The sequence below is a fragment of the Eschrichtius robustus genome, chromosome 9 (genome assembly GCF_028021215.1).
Source record: "Eschrichtius robustus isolate mEscRob2 chromosome 9, mEscRob2.pri, whole genome shotgun sequence".
NCBI lineage: Eukaryota > Metazoa > Chordata > Mammalia > Artiodactyla > Eschrichtiidae > Eschrichtius > Eschrichtius robustus.
Window position 1 is genome coordinate 7,822,885 of NC_090832.1, and position 26,710 is coordinate 7,849,594.

General features: G+C 52.0%; 1 protein-coding gene across 2 annotated transcripts in view; it reads right to left on the reverse strand.

The window, feature by feature from the left end:
- The window catches only part of IGF2R (insulin like growth factor 2 receptor), a 117,139-nt gene that overhangs the window by 6,354 nt on the left and 84,075 nt on the right, over window positions 1–26,710 (reverse strand). The window contains exons 30-45 of one of the 2 annotated variants that reach the window (XM_068551492.1): window positions 18,434–18,570; window positions 17,098–17,288; window positions 15,485–15,611; window positions 14,445–14,564; window positions 13,900–14,156; window positions 13,415–13,633; window positions 11,406–11,555; window positions 9,090–9,251; window positions 7,801–8,008; window positions 7,336–7,482; window positions 6,075–6,309; window positions 5,240–5,376; window positions 2,973–3,087; window positions 2,097–2,243; window positions 1,342–1,529; window positions 193–866 (exon numbers count right to left, since the gene is read on the reverse strand). In XM_068551492.1, coding sequence (XP_068407593.1) covers window positions 847–866; window positions 1,342–1,529; window positions 2,097–2,243; window positions 2,973–3,087; window positions 5,240–5,376; window positions 6,075–6,309; window positions 7,336–7,482; window positions 7,801–8,008; window positions 9,090–9,251; window positions 11,406–11,555; window positions 13,415–13,633; window positions 13,900–14,156; window positions 14,445–14,564; window positions 15,485–15,611; window positions 17,098–17,288; window positions 18,434–18,570 — 2,560 coding nt within the window. In that variant the 3' untranslated portion in view covers window positions 193–846. Of the gene's footprint in view, window positions 1–192; window positions 867–1,341; window positions 1,530–2,096; window positions 2,244–2,972; window positions 3,088–5,239; window positions 5,377–6,074; window positions 6,310–7,335; window positions 7,483–7,800; window positions 8,009–9,089; window positions 9,252–11,405; window positions 11,556–13,414; window positions 13,634–13,899; window positions 14,157–14,444; window positions 14,565–15,484; window positions 15,612–17,097; window positions 17,289–18,433; window positions 18,571–26,710 lie in introns of those variants that run through there. The other variant, XM_068551491.1, reaches the window with a different exon arrangement.

A 26,710-nucleotide genomic window follows, 5' to 3' on the forward strand; every position in this document is an offset into this window, starting at 1 on the left:
GTCAAGTGCAGTGACCAGCTCGGTACCTGAGCACGGAAACGCCCTCTTCTAGGCTACGCCTACTCAGGGAGCAGCCGCTCCCCCTCCTCGCCGGGAATCTCTCTCTCAGCAGCCCTTTGAAGTCAAAGTCAGCTGGTTTTGTAAACACATTTAATTGTTTAAAAAGCGAGTTCATTCACTTGGTTCAAAAATCAAATCATGAAATGGTATATGGTGAAAGACTAGTTGTTTAAAACAAAAGCACATGAGCTGCCTCCTGGAAATATTCTTTCAAGGTCAAGAAGGAATCAGGAAAGAAATAAGTGAGGGCAATTAAGAGGTACAAACTTCTAGGTACAAAATAAATGAGTCACGGGTATGAAGTGTAGAGTGTGGGGGAATATAGTCAATAATTATGTAATATCTTTGTGTGGTGACACATGGTAACCAGACTTATCGTGGCGATCATTTTGAAATAGCGTTGTAGGTCAATTATACTTCAAAAATAAACTCACAGAAAAAGAGATTAGATTTCTGGTTACCAGGGGAGGAGGTTGGGGGGAGAGGGAATTGGATGAAGGTGGTCAAAAGGTACAAACTTCTAATTATAAAATAAATTAATAATAGGGATATCATATGCCACATGCTGAACATAATTAACCCTGCTGTATGTTACATTTGAAAGTCATTAAGGGCGTGAATCCTAAGAGTTCTCATCACAAGAAAAAATAATTCTTTTCTTTTTCTTTAATTCTGTATCCATGTGAGATGACAAGATGTTCACTAAACTTGCTGCGGTCATCACTTCATGATGTATGTAAGTCAAATCATTACGCTGTGCCCTTTAAACTTATACGGTGCTGTATATCAATTACATTTCAATAAAACTGGAAGGGAACAAAAGGAACAAAGGAAAAGCTCCATCAGTGCAGCGGAATGCCCTCCTCCACACCCACCCGAATACTTGGGTCAGGTCTCTCTTTTCTTCTCATCCTTTTGACAAACCCGAAACCTCCTACCCTTCTACAGTAACATCTGAAGTTTCAAAATAAAGACATATTGTGACAAAAACCAAACCAAAGGAAATTCCGGACGTGGCCATGCACGCCCGCCTCACCACCTCTGGTTTAGACCAAGTTTTGCTTGTTTGTTTAGGAGGTAAGTCTTCCCTATAGCGAACCGCTCTGGTCTGACACACGCTGCTCAGTCCGCTATGACAAGCGCGTGTCAAGACACAGGATCGGACCCAGGGCTTTTGTGCTAAAACTGATCTGACGTTTCAACTGCAGGGCGTTTGTTCATGAAAATACGTTACAGTTCCTCCAAGGAAGTTAAACGTGGCACATGGAGGGAGAGAGTTACCTTGAACGTAGTATTTGGTTTTGTCAGAAGTCCCGACTTTCCTACTGAAGTGCTGGTCGTTGGGCTTCACCTGACAGATGTTGGCCCCGGAGCACGCGGGGTTCGTGGAGCTCGTGATGGAGGACAGCTGGATCTCGTACAGGTACTTGTCCCCATTCGTTCTCATGTCCCCAGAGGCGCTGAACCGCCTAAAAGAAAAGGTCGGGTGACTCCAACGGTCCTTCAAGAGAGCCCTTTGTCACCTGGACCCAAAGCCCAGGGTACGGGGCAGGGCTGCAGGATACTGCCGAGGGCGCCACCTGCCGTCTCCCCGTCCTACTGCCCAGCCCTCCGCGCGCGGAGCTTTGCTGCCCTGTTCTCAGATGCTGTGCCCCGCACCATGCCCGCTTCCCCCTGCCCAGGCACAGCCCCGGACCCCGAGACCCACCCAGTGACACCGCTGAGCAACTGACTTTTTTATTCACAAACTAGTAAGCCCAGAAGTTCCTCATCGAAAATTGTTTCAGAAGGTTCCAGCTCCGACCCCTGGGCGAGGGAGGAGGGGCGACTTTATGTTTACGCTCAGGAGAACTCAGCATCTTTGGTGTTACACTCAATAGCTGAGTAGTGCTTGCCCTCTGTTTGAGCGAAATATGACGACTACCTGGAAACGGTAACTAAAACACACAAACACTTGGCCCTCTTTATCTCGCAGCCCTCGGCCGGGGAGAGATCTGAATACGTGGCAGCACCCAGAAGGAAAATGCTCCACTGACTTGAAATAAATGTCCCCGAGGCTGAAGCTCCTGCCGTTGGCTGGGTTGGTGATGGTGCCGTTCACCATCTGCACCTCCTGCGGCTTCACCGCGCAGGCCGCGCGCGAGTCCCAGCTGAAGTGGTAGGTGCAGCTGCCCATGTCGAACCTGCAGGCGGCACACAGACCATGGTCACGGCCACCCTCCCAAACCAGAGGACGCCGCCGGGCTAGGAGGGCGACTTACGATCAGGAAGATGCCCACCCAACCCATCTGCCGTGTGAAAAAGCAGGCAAGCGCTTACATGTGTTCTTAAAATTTAGAAACTGTGCAACGTCTAAAAGCTGGAAAGATTTGCTCCTAGATTTTTGAATATTTGCTTTACAAGCACCTCAGACTCTCCAACTGATTCAATCCTTTGACAACGCCTGGGTCTCCCCTTTCCCAAGCCCAGCTTCTGGAAGGAATCGGTCGGTTCACGAACACAGCAGCTCACACGCTCCCTCTGCTGGCCAAACGGTCCCCCCCCACAGCCCCAGACACGGAGCTGCCCAGAGATTTCCAGGATAATCCAAGAGCAAGCATCCCAGGTGCCACCGTGCCGGCCGCGGGTCCCAGACAGGCTGCTTGAACAGCTGGCCCTGGGTGGCACCAATCAATGCCCTTTTGGTTACACTATGACATTCAAAGCCGGAAGCCGGTGAAATCCTGCTTTACGCATGTCGCAGCCCCCTTCCAGGGACCCCTCCCCGCGCGGGGCAGCCCCGGCTCCACCAGGCCACGGGTCTCAGCGGCCGGTGCCCCTCGCCGCCCCCAAGGGGAAACCATGGGGAGAAATTCCGACGGGGTCCCGGCAGGCCCTGCACACAGCTTCCCTGAGGGACCCCATCCCCTCACCTTGTGAACGAAGGCCGGCCCACTGTCTTCGCACAGGTCAGCTCGATGACGGCGGATGCCGTCTTGTTGTCACCACACTGATGGCCTTTTGAATAAGTCACGATGACTCTGTCATCTGAAACACAAACGACTGAACTGACGCTATTTCTAGGGCATCGCAGGAGCCCCAGTGTCAGAAGTCAAACCTGTATCATGAACAAACGTCTGTGCCTCTGGAGACTCATTACGCGGGCCATCAGCACCGCCAAGCCTGATGACCGCGCCCGGCCCGCGTCGCTGCCCGCACAGCAAGAGGAGACCGGGGTGCAGACCCCAGCCGACCCCCGCGCACCGTCTCCTCACCTGTGCGGCCGGGAGACCCCCGCAGCGTGCGGTCCGGGGCCGAGCGGGGAGCACCCGGTGCAGCGTGTGCGCGGGGCCCCCCGCCGTGCGCAACTTCTGTGCCGTTTCAGGCGCTTCCCCTCGCATTCCTCCATCCCACCCTGAGCCTCCCGGGAAGGACAGGGCAGGCGCCAGACGTCCACCCTCCAGCGTGACACTCCACCCACCACAGCTCTGGTTTCCTCAGGCCTCCTGGTTCCACGTGGAGCTCTTTCTGCTTCTGAAGGTTCTTCTCCACGTGGTCCAAGAACCAGGGGAAGCCCAGCCTGCAGGGGCCGCGAAAAGCAAGGCCGTGCAAAGAAGGCCGCGCTTCCAGGGGCACGTCTCACAGGGGCTCAGCGCACAGACGGTGGCTCTCGGGGCCAGCACGGGACAGTCCCCCGGCCTGACCCTCACACACCCGACCCACGTCCTTCGAGACAGGGGACGCGGAGGGGGCGGCACCCGCTGCCCAGGTGTTCTCCGGGGCATGGCCAAGGCACGGGGACCCCTCGACAGGAAGTGAGGCCCATGCTCCCGGACCCACCCAGGTTCAAGGCTGCTCTGGGTGAGTTTGTTTTAAATATTGGGCTTTGGTGAAAATTTTGTAAGAAAGGGTTCCACAGCTTTGAAGAGAAATGCTTAAACTTCTGGAACGTGGAACCAACAGGTACAGGTCTTGATGAAGTGCCTCCACCATCATACTAGATGGACAACACACTCAACCTTCCACACCTCCAGTTACCCAAGCTGTGAAATGGACTCTAACACCTGCCCGGGCCACTGAGGACCACACGTGTACACACGCATAAATCACACACGTACAAAGCCTGGCTACCGGGGACTGTTAACTCCCGGGACAAGAGTCCATCTCTTCACCCCACAAGGTCACACCCCCTAAATGCTTGTGGGGGTCACGGCAACTGGCCTTAGATGGTTGTCCTGTTGGGGCCCAATGGTAAGACCCCGCCTGGTGTGTCAGGGAACAGGTTTTACTAGCTCATCTTTTCATGAGGCTTCAATGTTCTAGTTTTTCTCACCTGGCTGTGGGAAACCAAGCGACAGACGGGTCAAATATCCACGAGGACGAGATAGCAGGGACAGACCCACCCGCAGCCCCTATGCCCTTCGTGGCGGCTACGGCCAAGATCTCCAACGGAGGGCGGGCCGTGGGCCAGGAGGTCTGGCCACTCCTGCCGGGGGGTGACTCGCCCCACTTCCAACCTGCAGAGTCGGGGTTTTTCTCAAGGGTGACAGTGGTTCCCCAGAACTCCCTTTCTCCCTGTCAACAGCTGGAGTGGACATACGGCTCCCCGTGCTCTAATCAGGACAGCTCGGGGACCCCCTCCAGCCAGACAGGCACACTGAACGTTGTTTCTTCCTTGTCCTCCCAACACACCTAAACTAAGAAAACCCTGCCTTTTCCTTTTACGTGATGAAAGACTCTTTCACTCAACAACCAATTGCAAGATGAATTTTCTATTAAAACGAGCTTCATTTTGTGCTTCCGAATTAAAACATTACGAAAATGTACCCTGAATCGTCTTTACCAGGTTCTCATGTCAGCGTTTGGCTTCCCCGGATAAACACTTGCACGTAGACACGGAGGCTGGAGCAGGGACTCAGAGGAACCCTGAACGTTCTGCCCTCCTCCTGAGGACAAACACCTCCCCAGGACCGCCCAGCCCTCTAGACACACAGACTAGGACCTGCCGTCTCGGAGGACACAGAGCAGTACTTACTCTGATGCTCCGGGAGGTGCCAAGTGCCTGAGAAACAGTCACTGAAAATAACACCTGGAGGCTTCAACCAAAGCCAGCGCTGACCCTCTGGTCACAGGGGGACACCTCCACCTTCCCGACTCTGACACGACACCTGTGACCATGCAACAAGGGTCCAGGCCTTACCTATGACGTCCAGCTTCTGCGTGTGAACGAGCCCCAAGACCTGGACGTCGCCAGAGGGGCTCTTTTTGCAAACGCTGGCTCTTTCAGAGCAGTCCAGGGGCCCTTTGTATATTTTCTGACACAAATTGATGTAGTACCTGTAAAATGACACACAGAGAGGCAAGGTCAGTGTCTGTCCTGCACACTCGGGGGCAGCTCCTTCCATTCCTTCCAGAAAAGGTAATCGTTCTGATAGCCAAGGATTTCGCAGCACCTCTGGACGCAGCACTGAAACAGGTCTCTGGGTAAAGATAGGCCAAAGAGCGGCTGGATGCTGAAGAAGCGAGTGTGCCAAGCAGGCACGTGGGGTGAGTGAGCCCCGAGACTCGGGTGGTTTAGAGTCAGGACACGCAGCGGCTCAAACCCCGGCGAGTTGTTCCCTCGCTTACGGCTACTTAGGCCCTCCAGGTCCACGCTCCCCCCTCCAGCCGTGTGGACGGAAGGATCCCGGAGCGCCTGGGGGAAGGCGCTATGCAGGGAGCAGTCAGTCCAGCTAAGCCACCGCAGGCCAGCACGGCCTAGGGACTTCGGGCAGCAGAGCCGGGATGACACACGCAGCCACGGACGGCTGCCCCTCACAAACATGCACCAAACCGAGACTAATTCCATCAGGCCCACAGTGGACCAGCGGCTTCTCTGGGTTCTGCAGGTTTCTGTCGCCTCTGCTTCCAAACCACCCGCCGTGCACCAGGCCGCCCTGAGCGTCAGAGGAATGAGGCCATCCCGCCTTCAGGGTCTGAGCTAAAGCACCAAGCACCCAGCCCGTCAGCACGCCGCCGAGGTGGGGGGCACTCACGAGGTCCCGTCGTGGACAAAGAACCAGGAGCCGGTGAGGGAGGACAGCAGCCGCAGGTCGTAGGTCTTGTGCTTCTGGATGAACTTGCACTCCATCTTCTTCGGGGGGCAGATGACTTTGGTTTTCCACTCAAACGTCACCTCACACCCACGAACTTCACTGAAGACCTGTGGCCGCCCCACATCGGCATCCTCGTCGCACTTGAAGATAATCGCGGACGTCCGGTGGCTGTTGGCTGGGGCAGCACATGGGGACCAGTCAGACCTGGCCTGTCCCTCACTCGTCCTTAGGCTCCTCCCCGCCTCCGCTGCGCTGGCCCTTAGGGACCCTGTCCACGCCTGGCCGCTTCCCATGCAGCCCCAGCCAGGTCTCGTCGTGTTCCATTCATGTATCTCAACCCTAAATAGACCAAGTTCCCTCGGGGCACAGTATCTCCTTCTGCACTTATCAACCTCACAGCAATAGCGCGGTGCCTTGCAGACAGGTATTCGGTATTTGATTAATGTATGAATGACAATAAAAAAAGATACCTGTAATTCATTACCTAAAAACGTGTCATCCGACAGACCAGGAGAAAGGTCCTGTCTTAATAAGCCTCCAAACAAAGCTACAGTAGTCCCTTGTAAACTTAACGTTTCTAACTCCTTAACTTGTATCATTCTGCTCCCTGATGACTTACAAACACTCAACTTCTCCAGCATTTATCCCATCGCTTTCCTTGGGAACTCACATCAGTCTGTGCCACATGTGTTACTAGGACTCCCTCGCGTGCCGGTTCTCCATGCGGCAGCAGCAAGGATGCTGGGCCCGGCTGGCCGTGAACCCCGCCCCTGCCCAGCCCAGCCCAGCCCACCACAGAGCAGACGATCAACCGACGAGCCCCTGCAGGCCTGATTACCCCCTCACCACCCTGCAGACCCGGGACAGGAGCAATTCTGCTGAGAGTGAACGGGAATCACCGGTGCGGAAAACTGGTATGTGGACACGAGTCCCTCGAGCTGGGGAGTGGGCGAGCTGACCACCTCGAACCTGCCCCCCACCTGGCCCTGCCGCGGAGTACATTCACGGTTACGCAATACATCCCACAGAACAATTAGAGACGACTTTTCTTCATGGAAAATAGCCTTGGCTAGAAGATTATATGCAACAGAATCACTGCCGTTTACTTGGACGTCCAGAAAGATCTGAGCACGAAGCAGGCCTACCACGGGTACAAGGTTACCTCACCGGCCTGGCTGGGACCTGGTGCTCTCCCACTTACAGTGTCTGCAAAAGCCCCACTCGTGGTCTCTGTCGTAGTTTGCGGTGGTCGCACACCAGAGCCTGGCCCTGCCCTCCAGAACACACTGCTCATAGCTCTTCCCATTGAACACGAAGGGGAACACACACGGGTCGCCTTCTTCAGTTTCTGGAAAGAGAAGGAGTCTGCGTGACCCTGATTATCAGCACCACGTTGGCTGCGCCTTACCAGGCGCCGTCACCTCAAACAAGGACTCTGCACAGAAATGGTCACCCTCAACCAACGTGGGGACTGCCAGGCCTCCCAGCCGCAACGTGACAAGCAGTTCGAGGGCCCTAGGGCTGTTAGGATGGCTCGTCCCGTGGCCCGAGCCAAGGTCCCGGTGCTCGCAGCATCTACAGCATCATTCCTCAGTTCTCTCCTGCTGCCACGGCTAATTTCATGTTTCCTGGGAACGTTAAGATTCACCCCTCTGCAAAGATTTACCTGGAGGGCAATTATCTCCGTTGGCGTAACTTAAAATGACAGCTTCGTCCTGGTGCCTGTAATCCAGTCTCATCGACGCCAGCCTCCCGAAAGACACCCCCTTGCTCCTGGAGAGCAGACAGACGCCTCCGTCCTTGCAGCCTCCTTGGTCCAGGCCCGCAGCCGCGGTGCACACCCCGATGCTGTAGGTGCGCGAGTCTCGGGTCACCTGGAGAGACATCACCCCGCGGCCGTGAGGGGTCTCCGGGTGCAGGGGGCCGGCGCTGCGGGAGGCGGGCGCGTGCAGGCAAGCGGCGGCTGGGTCCGCGGCTGTGCCCGGGGGGGCCTGGGCGCTCACCTCCTCCTCTGGGGCCCTGCCCCCCTCCAGAGGGCGACGCCCTGTCCACTCTCTGGGCGCCTTCCGCACCGAGGCCCTGCCCTCCGGTGGCAGCCCTGCTGGCCGTGCTCCCGCAGACCCGTGGGGGGCGGCAGCTGCGAGACCCCAGGCGGCTCGCCCCCCTTCCCGAAGCCCGCGTCTCCCGCCTGTAAGCTGGGAGCGCCGAGGACTCAGAGCTGAGCGCAGAGCGGCCGCAGCCTGACCGAAGGTGCCGCCCTTGCCGCCCAGCCTCTGCAGGCCGCGCCTGTGGCGCACCCGTCGGGAGGGCCTGCACCCAGGCACGGTCTCCGTTACAGCAGCCAGGCCGCTGGCACCTGGGCACACACCTCGGAGCTCACCGCTCACCAGCCGCCGTCCCCTGGGCAGCAGGGGATCTCGCGGGCTCGGTCCACGGCCGTACGACTCAGCAACGCCTACGTCACAGGGACGTAGGCCACGGCCCCAGCCACGTAACGAAGAGTCCACAGCGCTCAGGCCGGGGCCGGACCAGCCCCCTACACACCCAGATGTGTTCGAGTCGGGGGCCCACAGCTCCCTGCCCCCGGCACCTCTGCAGGCCCCGCCCCTTACGGGCACGTGGTCACACACGTGTCCACGTGCGGTCACCCACGAGCGGCCTCCGGCTCTCCATCTGCGACATGAAGAGCCCCCCTGCCCCCTCTCCGGGCCGCGGAACCCTCCAGAACAAAGAATCGCTCCCACCGCGAGGCTCGTCTCCAGCGTGAGCCGTGACTGGTTTGCACACCGTCCGAGCCCCGCCCGGGACAGAGTAAGGCCGCCCCCCCGCCACGCACTGCCTCGCGGCCACACGTCCTCCAGTGATCACACGTGCCACGCTGCGAAACGCAAGCGAGCGTCAGAAAGCAGCCAGGCGGCGGCCCCGAGACGGCGGGCGCCAGGGCAGCAGCGCTACCTTGAAGGTGCTCTTGGAGAGGCTGGACAGGTTGAAGCTGTAGTGCAGCTGCTCGTCCGTCAGGGAGCAGCCCTCTGCCTTCACCTCGTCAGGACACACCAGCGGCGTCTCCCACTCGAACACAAAGTCGCAGTCGCTGGTCCTCAGCAGCTTCGGAGTGCCCTGTTTTAAGGCAGGGCTCGGGCTTGAACCCACGCGGGTTAATAAGCACAGCGTCCTCCCTGCTCCCCCGCAAGTGCCGGAGACACCTGCCCGGGGGCTGCGGGCTCCTGCGCTGCCTCCAGACCGCCAGGGGCTCGGGGTGACCCACGGTGGCCTCTCTCCAAGAGGACGGAGCCATCGTCCCCGCCAGCGGCAAGGAAGCAGCACTGCCCTCCAGCACCGCGAGGCAGGCCTGCGCACGCCCCAGCTCCTCGCTGCCCCTGGGCCGTGGCCCTGCACCCACAGAGGCACAGCATCTCAGGGCTCCACGCTACCAGCTCAAAGGCAGAAAGCGAGGGATCTTTAAACGTCGTGACAGAGAGGCGTGTGAAACCGAGACCCTCCCACCGCGAAGGACGGAGGCAAGTGATTCTGTATGCATCTCTGCTCCACCGCCTCTGGAAACTGAGGGTTTACGATAAGGTAGAGAAGTGACCTGGCAAGACATTCCACAGGCCAAGTATCATAAATAAATATAAATCAAGGTGCTTTCTCCCTCCCTCATTCAGCGACAGCCACAAAAACAGATAAGGAATTTCATTTTTAGCTGTAGCTGAGAATCTGTTTTTCTATAAACGTAAGTGAAGAAAATATCTCCACTGAAGATAAAAAAACACAGGGAGAGAAAATCTCCTCGAAAATCCTTCCAAACTTGACACACATGCAGCGTGAGATACCGTTTCTAAAACCCCAAAGTACTGACCACTCTTAGCACGCCGCTGCTCCGAGACCAGCGCAAGTCCAGGGGTACCTGCGGACGTGTGTCCAGACGCCCCACTTGTAGAGACAAGGGAGCCGACGATCACGGCCTCCCTCGCCTTGATCACTCAGGAGTATCCTCGCACCCAACAGTTTGTGAACAGGGAAAGGTCTGTCTGGGAGCTCTGGGGCTCTATATGCAGAGGCCCCAGAAAGCAGTGGTTTGTTTCTCCCCCTTCTCTCAATGACTGTACTGTCCCTCCTTGGCAGGCTGCTGCCAGGCCACTTCCTGCCACTGTCCAGTCACCCATCTGTGGCAGCCACAGCCCCCTCTCCCTCACAAACCTGCTACAGGCCAGGGAATCAGAATGTCATCTTACTGAGATTCCATGTTACAGAACCACGACCTTTACTTGCACTCCTTCAGCCACAAGAGTCTTAGAATTCATCACCTTCAGGGTTTTCAGAGGCAGTTCAGGATATGTGTGTCTTATACATACACATACATACACACACACACACACACACACACACACACACACACACACACGGTCCTGTAATCAAGTACATTAGCACTTCTACATATTCACATCAGGTGTGACAAATACAGACCATAAGTAGCCCTAGTCCACTCACGTCAAAGGATTGTTAAGTTTTTGGAGTTTTAGGGATTTCAGAAGCACAGGTAAGGGGCTGAAAGCCAGGCTGCCTGGAGCAAAGAGCTCTCCACTGGAGCAGTGGGTGGGCGCCCAGCTGCCCCTGCAGAGCCATGTGACATCAGGCGGCCCTTCTGAGTCAGTGCAAAACAGGGGCCACAATCTACCAATTTATCTCCCATTTTCCGAGGGAGACTGAGAGAAAACTAATGCAAAACTCTTTATAAAACAGCACTTTTTTTTAATGGAAACCAGTTCTGTTTTTTAAATGCATGTAAAACAAAAAATCAATGGCCTCCTTAAAAGTAGATTGTACAAATCTGTTGTAGCTATTTTGATTCCAGAGGTCTTCTTTTGTTTGCTAACTTCCAAAATTTGGATTATGTCCTGAGTGATTACAGCTGCCAAAACATCTGACTTCCCAATAAGATGAGTAATGTTATAATTTAAAAAAAGAAAACCAAAGTTGACACTTTTGTATATTGGTAGGCAAAGGTGAAGGCCACTTCTATGCTCAAGTGTTTCATATTTTAAAATTACAACAAGCCTCTGTGTGCAAAATCTGCCCTGGTAACTCAGGGTGGGCTTATTGTTAAATTAATGGCTTTAAGTTATTCCATGCACCACTGGCACACCACATGATGCAAGGCAGGCATTGTGAACACAGGCATTCTTGGTCTGAAACAGGCTTTATGGGTTTCCAGCTCTGGTTCATTGACCCTCACTTTGGCTCCTACCTTGTAAACAGGCGCTCACTTACCATGCTCACACCCCTCTTACAATGAAAGGCGATCAGTGAGGTGTAGTTGAAATGCTTGTCCACCAGGCAAGGAGTACTACTTTCAAAGTTCAAGTAAACTTCGTTAGCTATGGGATTGAGTATCGGAGGTCCTGTGACTCGACCAATATCCTAAACAAAGAAAAAAGCAATGTTTCAGAAAAGTAATTTTTCCCCAAGTTAGTGGAAGAACGGCTAACAGAGAATTGCAAAAATTAACATGCCATCTGTTTTAAAGACGAGTAGCACCTAAAGACATTGGGTTAATAGCAGCTCATTTGAAAAGTCCTGACAATAAGGCACCACAAAGAAACCTGTTTGCCAGTGGTTATCAGTTTCGGTCCTACATTAATAACAATTGTTCTACTCAGGGTCAATTTTTGACAATTCTAGGCAACAGGAATGTTGCCTCTCTCTCCAGTTACACCGGGGCAGCTGCACGGTTTCTGGCTCCGGCTGGTGGGAAGCAGGAGCCCACGTGGCTGCCCCAACAATGCCCCGTGTCTCCTCCTGTCCAGCACTGCGCCGGGACAGCTGCTTCCTCGGTGGTGCTCACGGCGTAGCCTCAGGGGGCACTGAGCACACGCTTACTCACTCCCCGCTGTCTTCCGCGGCTTCACACAGCCCCTGGCACACACTGGCTGCTCGGCAAGTGTTTTCGAGCAAATAAACATGCGAGTGAACGAAAAGTGACCGGCCAGGAACAGTGTGTATGTACATGTGTGTGTGAGTGTGTGTGAGAGATGTGTGTGTGATGAGCGCATGTGATGAGCGTGATTGTGTGTGATGAGTGTGTGAGATGAATTTGTGATAAGTGTGATGACTGTGTGATGTGCGTGAGATGAGGGTGTGTGATGAGTGTGATGACGGTGATGAGTGCGTGTGACGAGTGAGAGATGTGTGTGTGATAAGTGTGCATGATGTGTGCGTGTGATGAGTGTGAGATGCATGAGTGTGATGAGTGCGTGTGATGAGTGCGTGTGAGATGAGTGTGATGAGTGTGAGATGAGTGTGATGTGTGTGTGTGATGAGTGTGTGTGTGAGATGAGCATGTGTGTACTGAGTGTGTGTGTGTGTGAATGAAGCCACAACGTGCTTTGTTCACCACTGTGGGGCATGTTAGGTCCACAATGACACAAGACCCTCTCTAATTAGAGAACTTCCTGCATTTTTTTAAATCTGAGAAAAGGTAGCCGGATGGGAAAAGAAAGCAGACTGGACCTGTCAGCAAGTGGTTCACACCAAGGCTCCCCCCTGCACCACTTGAAAGGCTGACACCACAGCCCTTCCTGCCAACATCTGGTTGCTCCAGGCCCTGCACTTGTCACATAGCTATGCCTCTGTCAAGTTCATATCACGGCCCACTTCCCCACCCCTCCCAACGTCTCTCCCCACCAACACCACAGATAACATCCGTTTTTTAAAAGGACATCTAGATACCTTATGACACGACTCCCCGTTTAAAGAATGCAGACAAACACACCACTTTTGAGATGCATTTCAAATAAAACATACCAAGAATCTGACAAAACATGAATATAACTCATGGAGACAATGTTTAGAGATCCAAATCTATACTGGAAGGCAGAACACTCAGCTATTAGCAAACCAGCTTATACCCTTAATTACAACTCATTTACCAAAGAACCTGCTTGCACTTCACAAGCGTTTCAGTGACACAAGACCCGCATGTAAGCCAAGAAACCAAGTTCCATCAGCGTCCTTGAGCCTTCTGACCTGATACGAAACAGTGTGTCTACATGTGTGCTCACGTTTTCTTCCATAACTGCTGACCACCCTCATCCGCCGACAGCTCAACGCACAGACCCTTGCAGTCCGCCTCCCCTAGTGGACTCAGACACACGTAGTCCTGGCTCATTTCCCCAGTCTTTCTGCCTGAAAACTCTCCAGTGAAAGCCTTCAGAAACACGGCATGAAGGAGACTGTTAAAAATCTTGCAGGATGGTCTCCGCCCTTGGTTCCCTACTCACTATGGGGGCGCCGTCGACGGGAACTTTGCACACAGCGGCGCCGGCGGGACAAGGCACCCCGTGCATGGGGCTCAGCGGCCGGCAGATGTTGATGTAGAAGTCCGGGCTGGTGTCGGGGGCGTCGTCCTCGCTCTCATCGTACGCTTCGTACCCCCCGGTGCGGTGGATGAGGGGGGACAAGTCGATGACGGAGCTGCCGTTCCTCACGGAACATTCCGTCTGTCAAGCAGGAAACAGGCCTCGTTGGTGTCTGCAATACGTGTTCCTGACCCCCAAGTCACCCACGAGAACATAAGCTGAACCAAAAGAGCACGAAGGGTGGACCAGTGCCCCAAATGCTTGGTTACCTACCATCGGGCACTTTGAACCAAGTATGACTGGGGCCCCAGGAGTGGATGAGACAGGCTGGGGGCCCGAGGGAGTCGCAGGAGAAGCGGCGCGGGGCCCCCAGGTGGGCCGTGCCACACGGGCCCAGCCCGACTCACCACCTGCTCGCAGGCGAGGGGTGTGTGCCAGTACAAGAAGAGCGTGCACGTCTGCTTGTCCAGGGAGATGAGCACGGGCCTGTTGGTGGGCCCGGCCTCGGGCCTGCACACGAAGCTGATCACGCTCTTGTAGCTCAGGCCGGTCTTGGAAGGACACGGGGAGCCGTCCTCGTACACCAGCTGTAAGACCTGGTCCACGTACTTCAGCCTCTTGCTCGCCTTGCCCACGCTGATCCTGGTCTGCCCGAAGCAGGCCCCTGTCCCAAACGCACAAGGGAGAGTGGAAGACACACAATTATGGATTCAAACCACACGCTTTCCCATGAGAACTTTCTGCAGAACCAGACTTTGAAATTCACAGCTAACACTCGGGAGGGTCCCGTGTGGTTTTAGCAAATGTTACACATCTAGTATTCCATCACGTGGCCACGAAGCCCCCGCACCCCAACCAGTCCACTGCTGCCGATGAAGGCATCTGACCTCTTCGCGGGAGGGACGCGGAGGCCGAGGCCGACCTCGGGGCCGGGAGGGCGGGCCGCACTCACCTACGCCAGGGGCGCAGTTCTCGTTGTCCCCGCACACGCTGAGGTAGACCAGCCCCTTCTCGCTGTAGGCGGCAGTGTACCCGGCCCTGCCGCTTAGAGAGCTCAGGTCAAACAGGTGTCCTGCTCGGGGGAAGGGATGGGGACACCGTGACCCATCACCGGCGCTCACACACAGATCCCGCCGGCCATCGGGCCTCCTGATTCCTCGTCACGTGTCACCGCCCCCCTTCGCTGACGCGGCCCCCAAAACCTTCCTGACAGCTAGAAAGTACCCAGGAGACAGCGGCTCAGGGTGTCCTCCTGCGCCTGGGCCACAGCGGCCACGGCGATTCCGCTGGAGTCAGGAGGGCCCGCCGGCATCCCTCCCGCTGCCAGTGACCCACCCCCAAACCTTTCCGGGCCCCAGCGCTGAGATCCTGTGGTTTCCTCGTTGCCCCACGTCAACTCTGAAAGGAGCAGGAGACTGACTCCAGCTCCGCCAGCCTAGAGCTTGGGACCAGCACCCCAGAAACAGGAGTTACGGGGAGCACGGCTTCCAGGGAGGGGCTCAGTCTCTTCTCCACTGAAGAGCCACAAGTCAACAGGACCGGGCAGATCCAGCAGGAAAGGCCAAACGTGCACCCACAGGACAGGATGCTGCTGCCCGGTGTGCCTGCTCCCCTGCCTCACACTGGGTCTCTCACGCTTGCGCGCGCGCACGTGTGTCTGTATGCAGTGCGCGCGTGTGCGTGCACGTGTGTGCACGTGCGTGTGGGTATGCACGTGCGTGCCCGTGTATGCATGCGTGTGTGCGCGCGCGTGTGTGTATGCACCTGCGTGGCCGTGTGTGTATGCACGTGCGCGTGTGTGCACGTGCGCGTGTGCCCACATGTGTGTGCGCGTGTGCGCGCACGTGTGTATGCGGCCGTGTGTGTATGCACGTGTGTGCCCGTGTATGCACGTGTGTGTGCGCGTGTGCACCTACGTGTGTGTGTGTGTGTGCACGTGCACTTGCGCGTGTGTTGAGGGGGTGGGGATGGGTGGCCGGCAGCGCCCCTCACCCGTGGAGGGGTTGGTGACCTGGCAGTCGTCGTGCACGTTGCTCTTCACAGGGCAGGCGGCGGCCGTGGGCCAGGAGAAGGTGTACTCGCAGTCCTCCACGGCACTGAGGAACATGGGCCTGGAGTTCTAGAAACAGGCGAAGGACAGACAGCTGCTGACGGGGTGCACACCTGACGCAGGTTAACAGCGCCCACTGGCGTCGAGCAGGAGCTCCCCTGTGACGCACCACAAGCCCGTGACACACCCGTCTCGGTGTCTTCACGGGACGAGGGCAGACTGGGGAGAAGCAAAGGGTCAGGGTTTGCTCCTGAGATACCCCTGGGGGCTTGACACACACAGGGTGAGAGAGAGCCGGAAATCCCCTCGGGGGACAGGGACGTGTTCCGACAGCTAAGGCGTCTAAGGTGGGGGCGGGGACGGGGTGGCGAAGGGTGCTCAAAGGGCGACCGCGAGGCGCGAACGAGGAAATAAGTGGTACCGTCCCAAAAAACGGAACCGGCATCTGTTAACGATGGACGTAACAGGGAGACCCGCAGGGAGAACTGGTCATGAACTAACTAATCCCTCCACCACCTGGGCTAAGGCTCCCTGCCTCTCAGACGTGTCTCGTCCACACGGCGAGGGTAAAAAGGTAAGATTTGTGCAGCAGCGCCCTCCTTCCCAGATAAACCAGCCCCCGGCACCCGTGTGCAGAGCCCTCCACAGACCAAGCAGCTGTCTTGCTCTGCCGTGAGCCTCTCCACTCAGTTACAGAGCTGAGCGAGTCTGTAGGGGCCCAGGAGCGCGGACGCCAGCAGCGCAGGGGCCCAGGCTCAGCCTCTGCACAGCGTCCTGAGGGGAAACCTCAGCTGCCACCCCGTCAAGGGGGCAGACCTCCGGCTCCTCCCGCCACGGCTGCCCACACGCAGCTGCACGGTGGTGCTCTGTCCTGACACTGAGGATGGAGTGCACTGGGCCAGCCTGACCTCACTCCCGAATCTTACAAGACAGCACACAGGCTGCACCTTCATCTCCGAGGCAGAGGTGCTCCCGCGGTGAAAAAACCGTCCAGAGAAACCATTAATTCAGCCCCCACCTGCTGAACTGCATGTACCAACCCGTCAGGGAAGGAATCGTCCAGAGATGAGACGAGAACCCAGTTACCACGCACCAACCACATGCCAGAAACGGTGCCCGGCGCTCCACGCCTCCTCTCTCTAACCTCATAGCGAATTGGCAGGACAGGCCAAGCTCGTGTTGGTAACAGGTGTTCAGTTTAGGGAGGTTAAGTGACCGAGGTACACGGCCAGGAAGTGGAAGAGCTACCTTGGAACCGGGTCTGCCCAACCTTCTGCTTTACCCAAGTGCCTCCGTGAAGACAAGGGCAGGTTATCAAATATCAGTTCTCTCTCCGGCCTTCAGGGACCTGAGTCAAACTTCAAAGAGAACCACCGAATTCTGGAACAAGAACTGCCAGGGTGGACACCCCGGGACCATGGGCCCGAGGCCGCGCCGCCCATGCCCTTCGTTAGGCTGGGTCACCCCGAGCTCTTCAACTCACATCCCAGGAAGTGAGACATTAGTCTCGCTGACCCTGGACTCGCACGGGGGCCGAGACAGCTGTGTCACTTACGAGTTGGCTCTCGCTGCACGAGAAGCGGATGGTGGTGGACTTCTTCCGGATCTGGTCCGGACACAGGTCACCATCGACGTACCTCAGGAGAGTCATGCCCTCGCTCCACTGAGGGCCATCCCTCACTCTGCCCAGGTTCACGGGCTTGGAGCCACCCAGCAGACACACAGCCGCCTCCGGAGGGCACGGCTCTGCAGCACAAGCAGAGACAGTTAGGAGTGACCATCAGCCCCTGTCCAGTCTAGGACTTAACAAGGGACGTAACGTCCGGCACACGACATAGTTGATTCTAACAATCACTGCAAAATATCAGTGTTTTCTTTCATTAAGTCAGATGCCAATGACACCATGAGTTCTCACTCCATGAAACGCTGTTTTACCACAGATGGGTTGGGGGTGAGCGTGGGGTGTGGGGAGAATTCAAGGCAGAACAGCCTCAATTATTTCTGATCCCCAAACAAGATGAAGCTGAAACACCTAGATTACGCCCATGGAACATTTTAAATGGCCTATATTCACGTGCTATCTTACTTTAAGAAGTCACCAAGAACTGTGCCAATTTCCCAGTCCCCGAAATGTCTGAGTCATCTGCCCTGGGTAAAGAACGAGTCCCACTTCGCGGTTAATAAGAGCCTCGGTGTCGCCCATCTAAGCCAGCATACAAAGCAAGGGGAAGTGGGCCATGGCCTCAAACCATGCAGAGGAGAAAAATAACTTTCTGGGTTTGTTTTTTTTCTTTTAAAAAAAAAAAAAAAAAAGACAGGAACATTGCCCCCTCTGAGTTGAGCCAGACAAGAGGCTGCCTCAGTGAGGCTGCATAAAACTCCAAGAAAACGGGACAGGTTTCGTCTCCAGGATCCCAGTGGGCCGTGGATGGCACCAAGGTCTCCGTGGGTTGCTGCTCCTAGTCGCACGGGTACAACTGAGTTCTAGCCTCTCATCACTGGCACCAAGGGTCTGGGTGCATCCTAACAGGACCCCACCCACTCTGCTCTCAATGAATACAGAGGGCACACACCCAGAGCTCCATTTCCCAACCTCCTATCTCTTGCCCTGGCTAAGAATCACCTGCCACGGGGATTATTTCTACCCACCCTCCAGCTCCCCACATTCAAACAATGGTTATACTGCTCCCAACAGAGCCTTCAGCACTGATTTACCCTGGACCACACCAGGGGTGGGTCATCAAGACCCTCAGATAATTCCTCCTGCTGCTTCTTGGCAAAAGCACTCATGTGTCAGAGAGCAACGCGCCGTCGAAGAATCCGCTCTTACTTCCTCTTCGCCCATAAACTCACTACAAGCCATGAGCACCTCCGCCAGAGAGCTCACTCACCCGAGCCAGCCTGCGGAGCCAGAGACTTGCACACGTTGATGAGGTAGTGTTCGGTGGCTCCCGTCCTCGTGACGGCTTCCCAGTTGTCACTGTACCTCGACAGGGATGAGAGATCGAAGGTGTTCCCAGCCCCGTCTCTGAGGGGAAGAAAGCGCCACGGTGAGGTTCAGCTGGATTCTAACAGAGTCTAGCGCTCCGTCTGCAGAGGATCAGTATAAAGGCAGAGTCTACTCCTGACACCCTGGGAATCAGATCCTGCCAGGGACAGAACTCGACACTGGACTCTCCCAGCTCCAGGCGGAATCAGCAACAACACAGCTTGAGTTCAGGAAATGTCAAGCCCTAGCTCAACAAAATTATGTATTAACCAAAAAAAGCAAAGAGTAAGCGCCTGTCCTGCTCAGGCCAGTGAGAAGACAAGGATACACAGACAGCTAAGACACGCAATGCCCAGGGCAGTCCGGGCAGGCCACCTGCTTTCCAAGCTGGAGGACACCAACAGTCACGGAAATAAAACAGGCTGATGTTGACCTGCTCAGGTAAAGGTTTACTTACTGCATGAACCCCAAGCAGGGACAGACACTGAGAGCCAGCCCTACGCCAGGTGCAGAGTTAATGGTAAGAAAGACAAACACTCCCTCTGCAGGGCGCCAGATCCAGGTGGAGACAGAGGACAACCACACATGCCACTTCACCAGGCGGTAACCTCAGCACATCAGAGACTGAGAATCGCCCATTCATTCAAAAACTACATGCCACCTGGGGCTACTGTGCTGAAGGAAAGATATAAAAATCGCCCATTTTATGAAGTCTGCAGAAGTCACAAGGTAATTTTTTTAAAATGTACAGTATGTCAGACGGCAATTACAGCGAAGAGGGAAAAACAGGCAGGGAAGTGGGTATGAAGTTTGGAAGGGGAAAGAGGAGGTGAGATTTTAGACAATGGCCAGAGAAGGCCTTCCTGAGGAGGCCACCTCTGAATAAACTCAGAAAGACGCGGAAGAGCCAGTCACGCAGGGACCCGGCAAAGCGCAGCACGGGCAGAGGCAGCAGCGGGAGCAAAGGGTCTGAGGTGCGGAGAGCCCGGTGCGCTCGCAGGGAAGCAAGGAGCCCCATGTGGCTGGAGCAGAGCAGACGTGAGGAGTGACGCAGCAGGGGCTGCGGGTAGCATCACATGGAGCGTTCCAGCAGGGAGAGACAGGGGCTTCACCGCATTGAGGGGTCTCAGCAACAGCCTGGGCCGACTTACAGTCTAACAGGGCCACTCTAATCACTGTGCGGGACTAGCCCAGCGTGGGTCAGGGGACCACTGAGGGGCCACTGCGGAGATGCAGGGGCGAGATGAAGACGGCATGAACCAGGGCAGGGAGGTGCTTCCGGAAGAGAGAACTCCAGGTATTTTGAAAGTTGATGGACCATAAATGGGATGAGAGCGAAAGGATGGATCTGGCGTTAATACCAGCCTATGTGAGAGACAGAGGTATTTGCAAAAGCAGGTCCTCAGGAACTTCATATAATGGACCATCTGATAGAGACTTATTGTAAATGGTTAAAGACCTAAAAGAAGAAATTGAAACTATAATAAAAGAAGGGGGGTAGAATGGAGGAAAGAAATGATGAATTAAGAGTACCAACAGGGACTATCCTGGTGGTCCAGTGGTTAAGAATCCACCTTCCAATGCAGGGGACGTGGGTTCGATCCCTGGTTGGGGAACTAATATCCCACGTGCCCTGTGGGGCAACTAAGCCTGCACGCCGCAACTACTGAGCCCGAGTGCCACAACTGGAGAGAAGCCCGCATGCCGCAACGAAGATCCCGCGTGCCGCAGCTAAGACCCGACACAGCCAAAGTAAATAAAAAAGTTTTTTTTAATTAAAAAAAAAAAAATACTGTTTCTAAAATAAGTTTTAAAAAAGAAAGAGTACCAAACAGAACTCCTAGCATGAAAAGGACAGTCATGAAAATTGAAAAGGGAACAGTCAAAACAGCAAATTAAATCAGCTGATAAGAGAATCATTAAGTTGGAAATAGGTCTAAGGAAACAGAATACAGTCCAGAAACAGATAAATAAGATACTTGAAGACATGGTGAGGGATTCCCTGGTGGCACAATGGTTAAGAATCCGCCTGCCAATGCAGGGGACAGGGGTTCGAGCCCCGGTCCAGGAAGATCCCACATGCCACGGAGCAACTAAACCCATGCGCCACAACTACTGAGCCCACATGCCTAGAGCCCATGCTCCGCAACAAGAGAAGCCGCTGCAATGAGAAGCCCGTGCACCGCAACGAAGAGTAGCCCCCGCTCGCCACAACTAGAGAAAGCTCACGCGCAGCAACAAAGACGCAACATAGCCAAAAGTAATTGAAAAAAATAAATTTTTTTAAAATTAAAAAAAATAATAAATAAAAGACATGGGGGATAGAATAGGAAAGCCTAAGATATGATTAATACAAGTCCCAGAAGAAAAGAGACAGAATAGGTTAGAGGCAACCTTCAAATAGACAATCACTGCAAATATTTCTAAGTGAATAACAGACATTCATCTTTAGTTTAGAAAGCATCAACTTCCAAGCAACATAAATAACAAAGCCATACCTAACAAATCAGACTAAGACTGCAGAACAAACACAAGAGAAAATACACAGAAAAGGTAGGTTATCTACAAAGGAATGAAACTGGGACGGACGGGGGCAGATTCTCTAACAGCAATACTAAGCACCGGAAGATGGTAGATTACCTTCGAAGTGCTGACACACACAAAAAAAGTATTCACCTAGAATTCTGTACCAAGCTATTGACAATAAAACTAATAAGCCTTTTCAAGTAAAGACCAAGATTTAACTCGACAGAGTCTCTGTTCAAACCAAGCAGTGTGACTCACAGTGCGATTTGTACCCAGGACCAAGTCGGCAACCGTGGAAGGAGCCAGCGCCACAAGATGAACCAGTAACGGACAACGGTTCCTTCACTGTCTCTAGTGCAAGGTGACACAGCTCTTCACCCCATCAGAGACCAGAAGCAAACAGTTTGCAAACCAGCACTATGCATAGCATTATACTAAACAGAGTACTTAAAGAAAGAGAATTAAGTCAAAAGCAAGGGGTAAAATGCAAAGAGGAAGAGTAAGCCGAAGAAATAGAGACATTTCTTTTCCTCTTCAAAAGAAGAAATTTATATAGTCAAGCAACCAATGAATATTTTTTTAAATCACAATAATGACTTATTCAAGAGGTAAGAAAACAAGTCAGAACAAAAGCACTCGACCACAATACCATGGAGATGGGGAGAGAGCGTTGGTGCTACAAGGTTCTACGTTATTTTATTGTTGCAGGGATGGGTATAGTTACCAACTTTAGCTTTCCATTAAATCAAAAATACATGTTTAAGGCAACCGTTAAAAGAAAATGAATTATAATTCAGGGAATGCATGATGAGATTTCTCAAAAAGAAACAAAAAAATTATAATTAGTATCCTCAGAGATGATTAGAAGGACTTATTTGAAATTCAAAATAAAAATCTCCAAAGGATAGCCGATTTTTTAAAGTTCAGAAAATATTCCAGAATGGAGTAAAAACACGAAAACAGAAGATGCGCAATAAACTTCTCCACCAAACATACACAATTCTTGTAGGAAATGGGACGATGCCTTCAAAACTGAGGGGAAATTAATTTGAATCTGTAACCCTACTACAGCCAATCAGATTTAAGAGCAAGTTACTGGCATTTTCAGACAATGCATGGGTTCTCTCCCATCCAACCTCTCCAAAGTACAGGAGGATGCACTCTAACAAAACAAAAGAGGAAGCCAAAACAAAGGACATCAAATCCAAGAAGCAGTGGATCCAAGCCAGGAGTGATCCCAAAATGAGCTCTGATCAAAGAGCAGAAAACACACGGCCCAAATCCGAACTGAGACCTTCCTGAAGAAGAACGGTGATTATCCGTAGACACAGCATCGTGAAGAACCCTGACAGTCTGAGATACAATGGGAAGGCATATTATTCTGTCAACAATAAAAGAGAAAGACAACGTAAAATGCCAAGATTTAACACCTATCGAGGTAGCTATGTTCCAAATATTAAGCAAACTAAATGTGGAATGATTTTTGGAGCAACTTATGAAATAGAACAAATGGGAATCTTCTGACCTAAACACTAAGCCTATCTTCCTTCAGTAAGAGGAAGCTAAGAGACACAAGATTATGTCATTTCTCTGCAGATCCAATCAGACCATGTGATTTTGCAGCAAATGATGTTTATGCAATACTGTAAACGCCGCTTATTAGTTTTTAATCCTTTAGAACCACCCTCTAAATAAGGTAGGTAAGACCGTTAAGAGTTACCCAGCAGGATACACATGTTGTAAACCTTGACAATGCACCAGCAACAGTTTGCTGACATTGCGGCAGTGGGGGGGGGGGAGCAGCAGAGGGGGAGGCAGCGTCTGAGGCCCTCGTCTTACTTCGTGGGAAGTAAAGAGATGTCTAAAGGTGATGAAACAAGAAACAGAGCTTAGAGTATATCATCCCATATTCTAAAGGTAGCCAGAAGAGGAAATAAAAATGGAACTAATGAAAGTGGGGCAGGCAGATTAACCAAGATGGCGGAGTAGAAGGACGTGCTCTCACTCCCTCTTCCGAGATCACCAGAATCACAACTGGCTGCTGGACAATCATTGACAGGAAGACCCTGGACTTCACCAAGGAGGATACCCCACGTCCAAGGACAGAGGAGAAGCCACAGTGAGACGGTAGGAGGGGCGCAATCAGAGTAAAATCAAATCCCATAACTGCTGGGTGGGTGGCTCACAGACTGGCGAACACTTATACCACAGAAGTCCACCCACTGGAGTGAAGGTTCTGAGCCCCACGTCAGGCTTCCCAACCTGGGGGTCCGGCTACGGGAGGAGGAATTCCTAGAGAATCAGACTTTGAAGCCTAGTGGGAATTGATTGCAGGACTTTGACAGGACTGGGGGAAACAGAGACCCCACTCTTGGAGGGCACACACAAAGTAATGTGTGCATCGGGACCCAGGGGAAGGAGCAGTGACCCTGGGGGAGACTGAACCAGACCTACCTGCTGGTGTTGGGGGGTCTCCTGCAGAGGCGAGTGGTGGCTCTGTTTCACCGTGGGGATAAGGACACTGGCAGCAGAGGTTCTGGGAAGCTCTCCTTGGCGTGAGCCCTCCCAGAGTCTGCCATTAACCCCACCAAAGAGCACGGGTAGGCTCCAGTGTTGGGCTGCCTCCGGCAAAACAACCAGCAGGGAGGGAACCCAGCCCTACCCATCAACAGTCAAGTGGATTAAGGTTTTGCTGAGCTCTGACCACCACAGCAACAGGGAGGGAACCCAGCCCCACCCATCAACAGTCAAGTGGATTAAGGTTTTACTGAGCTCTGACCGCCACAGCAACAGTCAGCTCTACCCACCACCAGAGCCTCCCATCAAGCCTCTTAGATAGCCTCAACCACCAGAGGGCAGACAGCAGAAGCAAGAAAAACTACAATCCTGCAGCCTGTGGACCAAAAACCACAGTTACAGAAAGATAGAGAAGATGAAAAGGCAGAGGGCTACGTACCAGATGAAGGAACAAGAAAAAACCCCAGAAAAACAACTAAATGAAGTGGAGATAGGCAACCTTCCAGAAAAAGAATTCAGAATAATGATAGTGAAGATGATCCAGGACCTCGGAATAAGAATGGAGGCAAAGATTGAGAAGATGCAAGAAATGATTAACAAAGACCTAGAAGAATTAAAGAACAAACAAACAGAGATGACCAATACAATAACTGAAATGAAAACTACACTAGAAGGAATCAATAGCAGAATGACTGAGGCAGAAGAACGGATAAGTGACCTGGAAGACAGAATGGTGGAATTCACTGCTGCGGAACAGACTAAAGAAAAAAGAATGAAAAGAAATGAAGACAGCCTAAGAGACCTCTGGGACAACATTAAACGCAACAACATTCGCATTATAGGGGTCCCAGAAGGAGAAGAGAGAGAGAAAGGACCAGAGAAAATATTTGAAGAGATTATAGTCGAAAACTTCCCTAACATGGGAAAGGAAATAGCCACCCAGGTCCAGGAAGCGCAGAGAGTCCCATACAGAATAAACCCAAGGAGAAACACGCCGAGACACATAGTAATCAAAGTGGCAAAAATTAAAGACAAAGAAAAATTATTGAAAGCAGCAAGGGAAAAACGACAAGTAACATACAAGGGAACTCCCATAAGGTTAACAGCTGATTTCTCAGCAGAAACTCTGCAAGCCAGAAGGGAGTGGCATGATATACTTAAAGTGATGAAAGGGAAGAACCTACAACCAAGATTACTCTACCCGGCAAGGATCTCATTTAGATTTGATGGAGAAATCAAAAGCTTTACAGACAAGCAAAAGCTAAGAGAATTCAGCACCACCAAACCAGCTCTACAACAAATGCTAAAGGAACTTCTCTAAGTGGGAAACACAAGAGAAGAAAAGGACCTAAAAAAAAAAACCCAAAACAACTAAGAAAATGGTCATAGGAACATACATATCGATAATTACCTTAAACGTGAATGGATTAAATGCCCCAACCAAAAGACATAGACTGGCTGAATGGATACAAAAACAAGACCCATATATCTGCTGTCTACAAGAGACCCACTTTAGACCTAGGGACACATACAGACTGAAAGTGAGGGGATGGAAAAAGATATTCCATGCAAATGGAAATCAAAAGAAAGCTGGAGTAGCTATACTCATATCAGATAAAATAGACTTTAAAATAAAGAATGTTACAAGAGACAAGGAAGGACACTACATAATGATCCAGGGATCAATCCAAGAAGAAGATATAACAATTATAAATATATATGCACCCAACATAGGAGCACCTCAATACATAAGGCAACTGCTAACAGCTATAAAAGAGGAAATCGACAGTAACACAATAATAGTGGGGGACTTTAACACTTCACTTACACCAATGGACAGATCATCCAAAATGAAAATAAATAAGGAAACAGAAGCTTTAAATGACACAATAGACCAGATAGATTTAATTGATATATATAGGACATTCCATCCCAAAACAGCAGATTACACGTTCTTCTCAAGTGCGCACGGAACATTCTCCAGGATAGATCACATCTTGGGTCACAAATCAAGCCTCAGTAAATTTAAGAAAATTGAAATCATATCAAGCATCTTTTCTGACCACAACGCTATGAGATTAGAAATGAATTACAGGGAAAAAAACGTAAAAAAGACAAACACATGGAGGCTAAACAATACGTTACTAAATAACCAAGAGATCACTGAAGAAATCAAAGAGGAAATAAAAAAAATACCTAGAGACAAATGACAATGAAAACACGACGACCCAAAACCTATGGGATGCAGCAAAAGCGGTTCTAAGAGGGAAGTTTACAGCTATACAAGCCTACCTAAAGAAACAAGAAAAATCTCAAGTAAACAATCTAACCTTACACCTAAAGAAACTAGAGAAAGAAGAACAAACAAAACCCAAAGTTAGCAGAAGGAAAGAAATCATAAAGATCAGAGCAGAAATAAATGAAATAGAAACAAAGAAAACAATAGCAAAGATCAATAAAACTAAAAGCTGGTTGAGAAGATAAACAAAATTGATAAGCCATTAGCCAGACTCATCAAGAAAAAGAGGGAGAGGACTCAAATCAATAAAATCAGAGATGAAAAAGGAGAAATTACAACAGACACCGCAGAAATACAAAGCATCCTAAGAGACTACTACAAGCAACTTTATGCCAATAAAATGGACAACCTGGAAGAAATGGACAAATTCTTAGAAAGGTATAACCTTCCAAGACTGAATCAGGAAGAAATAGAAAATATGAACAGACCAATCACAAGTAATGAAATTGAAACTGTGATTAAAAATCTTCCAACAAACAAAAGTCCAGGACCAGATGGCTTCACAGGTGAATTCTATCAAACATTTAGAGAAGAGCTAACACCCATCCTTCTCAAACTCTTCCAAAAAATTGCAGAGGAAGGAACACTCCCAAACTCATTCTATGAGGCCACCATCACCCTGATACCAAAACCAGACAAAGACACTACAAAAAAAGAAAATTACAGACCAATATCACTGATGGATATAGATGCAAAAATCCTCAACAAAATACTAGCAAATAGAATCCAACAACACATTAAAAGGATCATACACCACGATCAAGTGGGATTTATCCCAGGGATGCAAGGATTCTTCAATATACGCGAATCAATCAATGTGATACACCATATTAACAA